Source organism: Benincasa hispida, chromosome 1, assembly GCF_009727055.1.
Source record: "Benincasa hispida cultivar B227 chromosome 1, ASM972705v1, whole genome shotgun sequence".
Taxonomy (NCBI): Eukaryota; Viridiplantae; Streptophyta; class Magnoliopsida; order Cucurbitales; family Cucurbitaceae; genus Benincasa; species Benincasa hispida.
In genome coordinates this window covers 82,920,754-82,929,020 of record NC_052349.1, presented here as the reverse complement: position 1 = coordinate 82,929,020, position 8,267 = coordinate 82,920,754, and the positions used below count along the sequence as shown (strand labels likewise).

At 29.0% G+C, this 8,267-nt stretch overlaps 1 protein-coding gene across 1 annotated transcript; it reads right to left on the bottom strand.

Annotated features, from left to right (window-relative positions):
• Positions 1-777: 777 nt before the first annotated feature.
• Positions 778-2,310, bottom strand: LOC120069086 (caffeic acid 3-O-methyltransferase). Its single transcript, XM_039020775.1, has 3 exons — positions 1,531-2,310; positions 1,361-1,425; positions 778-1,285 (listed from the first exon to the last, which is right to left on the bottom strand). The coding sequence occupies exons 1-3, from the start codon at positions 2,234-2,236 to the stop codon at positions 983-985; spliced, it is 1,074 nt and encodes a 357-aa protein (XP_038876703.1). The 5' UTR covers positions 2,237-2,310; the 3' UTR covers positions 778-982.
• Between the last annotated feature and the right edge of the window lie 5,957 nt (positions 2,311-8,267).

The following is an 8,267-nucleotide window of genomic DNA, read 5'->3' as shown; positions in this document are numbered from 1 at the left end:
ATATGGTTAGTGGATTTTTCCCAAAAAATGGAAAAATCCACTAAGAATGATTTAAAAAATCATTATTATTTTTGGAGATGTCCTTTTTTCCAGAACCAAGCAATTATAGTTTAATTTCAACTCTAATGACTCTAGCAAATTTACAAACCCTTTGCCACACAATAAAGCCCATAAAACATAAAAAAAATTACAATAATTAGAGAAAAAACGAACTAAATTAAGCCTATTTTTGGGCTCAATTGGATCTTATCTCAAACTATAATATCAAATTAGACCAAATTAATTTCATCTAATCCAATGGCCATGATGAAAACAAGTGATATCATCGAAATCTACCAATTTAGGTCTTCAATTTCAATTTGCACAAATGTCGGCTTTTAAGTGGTCCCAAATTTGATAATTTGTAATTTCGTCATGAGTTTAGAAAATGACGTGACAATTTGTGATTGGTAAAAAATTTATCCTTCAACAATGACGATCTAACCATGATGACTACCCATATACAAAGCACCTAATTGACATTTCATCGTCGATTTCAATCATGATAACTAGTATTCAAAAACACTTTCTAACTAGATTGATTGAAATGTAGATGTCAATGTTTATATCTTAATTTTACGAAAATATTGACAGAATGTTGGGAATATTAATGGAAGTGATGGAAATGGATAGAAATTATTTGAATTAGTCCGAAAAATTTTAATTGCTGTGTAATTAGAATATTGTTGACCATTTTAAAATCACCATATGCCCATGTCAATGGGAGCATAAATTTTAAAAATATATATATAATATAAAATAAAAATATAAAGGAGAAGAAGAGGGCGAAGAGTTGATGAGGCGTTATTAATGATTACCTTCCTATTTACACCAAGACATTCCTATGAATATGACTGAAACGTAGAAAAACTCGAATGTATATGGGCACAATAGGTGTTATTGATAGGAAAAGCAAAAGAGGTTGTGGTGTGAAGTACCGAATCTAAGGTGTCTTGAGAAATTCCATGACATAAGTGTTAAATGCACAACAGTGGAGCTTGAAACCATGAAATCCAGCAGCCTTAGACAAGGCTTGAAACTCCTTCTCGGTCCTTTCTTTGCCCCCGGGGTTGTGAGCCAGCATTATGACGTCGATGTGAATGACTCCCTTGGTAGCAAGGCTGCTGTCCGGTGCTACAGGAAGAATGCATTCGGCCACGATCACCTTGCCGTGCTCCGGCAGGGCATCATAGCAATTCTTCAAGAATTTGAGGCAGTGCTGGTCGCTCCAATCGTGGCAGATCCACTGCGCAACGTAGGTTAGATATATTATTATGGGATGAGAGGAAATAGAGAATGAAGAATATGGAGGTTATGTTACCTTCATGAAAATGGCATCCCCCTTCGGAACGCTGACAAACATGTCGCCCCCAACATGTTCAACGCCTGCAGCCAATTCAAGCCAAGTCAAGCCACAGAGTTGAATTGAATTTTAATTTGTGTCATGAATTGGAAAACGGAGGATCATAACATGAATTCATAGGTGCGTACCTGGGTAGGCAGGGGCATCCTGAATGACATGAGGGAGGTCGAAGTTGATGCCCCTAATAGAAGGGTACTTGGAAACTATCATGTTGAGAACGGCCCCGGTGCCACCCCCCACATCCACCACTGAATTAAGGCCTTCAAACCCTTTGTAGCTCTCCAGAATCTTCTTCATGGTAATGGTGGAATGGTCCGACATTCCCCTGTTGAACACCTTGTTGAATCTGGGATCTGTTCCGTGGTATTCGAACGCACTCATTCCGTACGCTCTGTTGAAGGGAATCCCTCCTTCAAGCACAGCATCTTTCAAATGGTACCAGCTCTCCATGAGGACCTTGTCCTGATTCATGAGACAAAGAGGGGCAATAGAGACGCCGTCGTGATTCTTAATTAAGAACTTGCAGACAGGGGCGAGGCCGTAGAGCCTTTGGACAGAGCCATCGGGGAGGGTATCGAGGGAGTAAGTGAGGATGTTGTAGCTGGCGAGCAGGCGCAAGATGCGGTCCAGCATCACGTGGGCCTCAGGGTTTTTAACCCCTGACAACTGGGAAGCGATTTGAGAGGGGGACAACACAGCCCCCTCCCCGCCCCTACCAATGATCTCCAGCACGTCCAGCTCAATCGCCGTCTTCAGCACCATCGGAAGGACCGAGGCGCTAGCAAGTTGCATAGCGAACAGCTGGGCTTCCTCATCGCTCACCCACGATCCCATGTTATTCTTACTTAAGTTCTTGCTTTTAGGGCTAATTTTGGTTCTTTAATTATATTGAGTAGTGGTAGTACTTACTTGCACATCCTCCACCAACCGCACCTCCTTCTTGCCTCACACTTGTGTTGTTGTGATTGGAAGGGGCCCAATTGTGGAATTAAATCAAGTTGAAGCTGTTGTAGTGTGGTGTGGTCAAAGAAGATGGGTAGCTGAAGGTGGACGGGGGTTTGGGTTTCACAACCCACCAATCAGTACCACATACCTAACAAGGTTGGTGAGTGGTCCAATCCCATTCACCACCTGCCCTTCTAATTTTCAACCCTACTCTTTTATGTCAACCTCGTATATATATATATATTTTTTGTAATTATTATTATTATTATTTTCCTTCATTTCCATCATTTAACCCCACTTCTCCACTTTCAAGTTTCAATTGAATACCCCATTTGGAGTTGTCCACAGCATTCTCCACCCCTTCACTCTTCATCCTTCTTTACTTCTTACCCTTCATATATTGCTATTGCTATTTATATCTATATTTCTACTTTTCCCACCGTTAACCTTTTCATTATCATATTTCAAATACCCCATTTGTATCTATAAACATATTGTGATGGTTTTTTTTTTTTTTTTTTAAAAAAAAAAAAAAAGAAAACTTTTAAAAATTATCAACAACTTTCTGTTATAGAAATTTATACTTATTTTCTCTTAATATCTATATTATGATTTCACATATTTTAAAAAAACAATTAGATTCCTAATTAAATACTAAAAATCAAAAATAAATTTTTGAAAAAACTCTTTCTTTTAGTTTTAAAAACTTAGCTTAGTTTTTTTTTTTAAAAAAAACACGGGTATAAAATGGATTACAAAACATTAAAGCAATTAATGTGTTGGAATAATGTTTATAAGCTTAATTTACAAAAATTAAAAATTAGATGATTATCAATCATGTCTTGCATTTTATAGTTTTAAAAACTCGCCTATATTTTGAAAACAAAAGTAAACAACATAACCAAGAAACTAATGAAAGTTGTGTTTATAAGCATGATTTTCAAAACTTATAAATCAAATTGTTATTAAACATAATCTTTTTTTTTTTTTTTGTCTCTTAACTCCTCAAATATATTTTAGGAGATCTAACTTATTGTTTCCAACAACTGTTTTCTTCCCACCATAGTGAACATACCTAAACGATAATTAACTAACAAAAATATGTATATATCAAAAATGAAGAAAACATCATTGAAATGTACCTCTTCTTAATATTCACACATTTAATGTATTCCACGTAGATATCAAAACAAAAAAAAATCTTTAACTTAGAAATATAATAAATGAAGAAAATATTATTGCTTTAAGGAAAAGAATATACTTTTGAGTACTAAGGTTTGAAGTTGATGTCTATTTAGTTCATGAAGTTTTAAAATAGACACTTTAGTTCCAAGATTTTAAAAATAGTTCTAAGTTGGTCATTGAATTAATTTAACCATTTGTTTGGTAGCAGATTTAGAAATTAAAATCCAATTTAAACAAACTTTTAAAATGGGATTGAAAATATATTTAGTTACTCACTAAATACTAGGTTAAATATAAATCACTATTTATTAATTTCTGAACTTGTTTTATGTTAAAATTTTTATATAATTATTATTTTGTAATAACATATAGCATATATAATATATTATATATTTTAAATTTAACAAAAATAATTGAGTTTATATTATGAAATTATATAATTGTTATTGTTTTTATCATTTTTATTATAATTCTGCATTTTGAAATTTTGAATTTAAGTTCGTAAAAACATAAAAAAGTTGTTTTTTAGAATTTGTATTATTTGGAAATCTAGATGCTAATCAAACACGAACTCAATAAATCTGAAAATATGAAACAAAATATCTCTCCTTTTCCTTCTCTCTTATCCTTTCTCCTTCCTCTCTTCCCACTTTTCACCTTCTTCTTACATTTCCTCATCGTCAGAAGATTGTTTGTTGCTTGCTATTCTTCAGTAATACTATATTCAGTATTTGCTATTTTCTTTCTTTAATTGTAGTACTAATTTTCAGTTAATGTTTAAATTTAACTTAAGGATTATTTAGAACTATCTTTCAAATTTTAGGTATTGAAGTGTCTCAATTGAAAAAAAGGAACATAATTTGCCATTCTTTTAATGTCATTTATGTCATCCAAAATTAGATGACACCTATACTTTAATTGCAAACTTAATAATGGTTTGGTATAGTTAAATTGCCTATATTTTTCTTACAACTTTGTTTTTTTTTTCGAAAAGGTATTGTAATTAAAGTGTGAGATGGGAGAATCAAACCTCAGACCTCGAGGTCGATAGTACAAGTGAACTTTGTTTTTCTTTCGAAATAGGATAGAAATTTAAACCTCACGTTTTGCGATATTTTTAATCTCTCCTTTTCGATTCCCTTTTCTATCTCTACTACACTTCTCTAAAGAAATTTCTCTATCGTCATCACCACCAAAATCCATCATTTCTCCCTTTTCTATGTTGACATCCCCTCTCTCGTGATGAACTCATGAAAGGATCTACGAAAGTAGTGCATAAATCTTTTCATATTACTTTCAAAAGTAAGAATTAAAATATTATGTAAAGTCCACACAACAAATAAATACTATATTAATAAATCATCTTATAACGTGTCAAATAACGAATAAGAGTAATAGGTATTACAGTAGTATTATAAATTTTTCCACTATGTGCTTTGACCCATGGAGCAAGGTGATGGCTACTTTAACGATTTATTTGCTTGTATCGACAACATATTTTTCAGGCATGCTTGTGTCGTCATGATTCATTGTAAGACGAGGTTGTATTTACAATATATTTCTTTTGGATCTAGACAATGACGATATCACATGGATTCATCACTAATGTTGAAGATCTTTTAAGTCTATTTCTAAAATAATTTTGCACATTTGATATCCCATACACAATAAACAAACTTATTAACTTGAAATCTTGAGCCCTTAGTATTATTAATTTTAATAAAGTGTGTGAAGTGGTTAAGTTTGATAAAATGGTAGTAGAGAGAGGAGGGGCAAATACTTGTTTGAGAGATGACTCAACCATCTTTTAATGGAAATGAAAATGATTGAAGGTTGACAAAAACACCACACTTGATTTGGTAGTGGGAGAGAATCAAGAACCTAAAAATATAATTACAATATCACATTCCTTAGAATATAATTTAGAAATAAATCTATGGACATTGAAAAGTGGTAATGTTATATTAATATAAAGATAAGAGTGTAGACTATGTTAGACATAATAATTAGTGCGCTTATTTGATATAACTATGCTCATTCAGTCAGTGGTTGGTTTATGGAAATAAAGTCTTGATTATGGGTTGAACCGTCGGGTATTTCTTTTAGGTTTGGTACACTAAGGTGGCCTACCGATCTCACCTAATCAGCTTACCTGTAATACGGGAAAATTTTGAAAAAATCAATTTAAGAGTAAAAAAATAGTAATTACTTTCCACGTCTTTTGCTTAACTATATAAATACACACCTGCCACGTGATAAAAAAATGGTACATAAATTTTATGGTAAATTTTAAATTTAATCACAATTCTCTTATTAAAAAATATATTTTTTTTTCAAATAAAGAAAAATGGGCCTGATTATTTACAAATACAAAAATTTTCATTATCAATGATAGACGGTGATAATCATAGATGTCTATCATAGTCTATCGTTGATTACATTTTATTATACTTGAAATATTTTCAGTAATTTTACCATTTAAAATAATTATCCAAAAGAAAAACTACATCATAATTCAATATCATATCTTAAAAATCTATACTATATTAAAATAGACTAAGACGGGAGAATTTTTAACTTCCCTCTTTGCCTCTAACTTTTGTGAGAAAGACAATTTTACCTTCACACTATTCCTACCCTTCATATTCCTACGTAATCCATCCATTTTCTTTTCTTTTTCTTTTTTTTTTTCTATTTAATTTTACATTTTTTTTTTGTCATTAGATTTTTCAATAAATCTTATTTTGTCTTCATATTCTTTTATGTTTTTTTTTACCTTTCTTGCTTTTTTTTTTCATTTAATTTTACATTTCCGGTTCCATTATATCTTTCAACAATTATATTTTGTCTTAACATTCTTTTTTTTTTAACTCTTTTTTATTTTTTATTGATACATAATTAATAAATTGTAATTTAAAACCATTTACAAGTACGAATTCCACTCCACAATAACTACATATAATTCTATTTTATTTTATTTTTCTATTTTAAAAAGAAATAATTATTTACTAATATCTTATTTAAAAGCAAATATAAATATAATTTAACAATTCATTCTCTTGTCTATTTATATTATTTTTAAAATTATATTTCACTATTATTTTGCTCTTTTCATTTGAATTTCATGTTTATGATTAACATTTTGAAAAAGAAAAAAAAATACCATTAAAATAAATTTCAAAAGAATTGAATATTAGTCTCTTAATTCCGAATGGTTGATTTTTTATTATTAAAAAAGATCAAAACTAAAAAACAATAGCTAAATCTATGAGATTCCACAATGTTTTAGTAGATATAAACCATATTAAAAGGAATCTCAAATATATACCATTATAAAAGTTATTGATGATTAAGACCATTTAAAATTATACATGAAAATATCTTATTTCAATTTATCTCTATGATTTTTTTAAATATCATGTCTAATATTCACAAAAATTGTATTCATTCAACATTTTACATGGCTCAAACATCTTTCGTTACTTATTTATTTATTTTTAATTACATAAGTTAAAAATAAATAAATAAGTTTTATTTATTATAAATTATGGTTCAAACATCTTTAATTACATCTCACATATTTCATATTCATTATAAATTAACTAAATAAAACATATATATATAGTTTTATTTATTTATTTACTTTTATAAAGATATTAGATTAAATATATGGAGTGGAAAATCGAACATTTGACCTCGAGATTGATAGTACAAACATTATGTCAAGTTGAGTTATGTTCATTTCGACCTATGTATAGTTTTAGTCACCATCTCTTTTATTACTTTTAAATTTTATGTTAGTTATTTACTATTTAATGTAACAAAAAGTTATATTTACTAAAAATTTTATGTTCTAAGATTATGATTAACAAATAATATATATATATATTATTTTTTGGTTAATTTAAAATGAATATGACTATATATTGCATGTGGGAAAAAAGTCTTTTTTTTTTCATTTAATGTATATGATAAAGATTTGACTTTTTTTTTGTGGTAAATAACTATTTGAAATTAACATATATATAATATAATTGAAATAAAAGTTTTAAACTAAAATTGATTTTAAAAAAAGTAACGTTGGATAGATCAAAATTTTAAAAATGGGACAATTTTTTTTTGAGAAGATGAAATCATTATGAGTTAAACATAAATTTGACAAAAGCACCATTTCTACAATTATTTTAACTTAATTTTTACAATTAAGTGAGTTTAGAATTTAATTGTCCTGTTACGATTGCAGTTGCAAAACCTGTATATTTTATATTGGTTTGCACAATTTGTCCCATTTTTTAAACATATATATATAAATATGAATCAAATTATGTGGATATATTATTAAGAATTTTTTCTTAACACAATAAAAGGAAAGTATACTTTTAAGAAAAATTTTACAATAAAATTATATCTACTTAGGTGTGTTTGATTTAACTCTTAGGTATTCAATTTTGAAAAAGAAAATTGAAATGTTTGAAATCACATAAAATAGATTTTGAAATACTTTCAAAATATATTGTAAACAGATTTTATCAAAGAAAATTATATAAAAATATTTTTTTCTCTAGTCAATTCAAATAGAGCCTTAATATTTTACTAATATTTTTCTTTATTTCTTTGTTTTAAATTTAGCAAAATTTTGATTTTTGAAAAAAAAAATAACATGGCTATTTAGATCTGGTAAAATAGATATTTTGTACGTAATTTTTTTAAGAAAAAAAAGTAAAAAAGAAATATT

Excerpts from the sequence above, each read along its gene's own strand:
- LOC120069086 (XM_039020775.1), bottom strand. The coding sequence starts at position 2,236 with ATGGGATCGTGGGTGAGCGATGAGGAAGCCCAGCTGTTCGCTATGCAA. Across the intron at positions 1,426-1,530 it reads GGATGCCCCTGCCTACCCAG|GCGTTGAACATGTTGGGGGC; the intron begins GTACGCACCTAT and ends AATTGGCTGCAG. Across the intron at positions 1,286-1,360 it reads GGGATGCCATTTTCATGAAG|TGGATCTGCCACGATTGGAG; the intron begins GTAACATAACCT and ends TACGTTGCGCAG.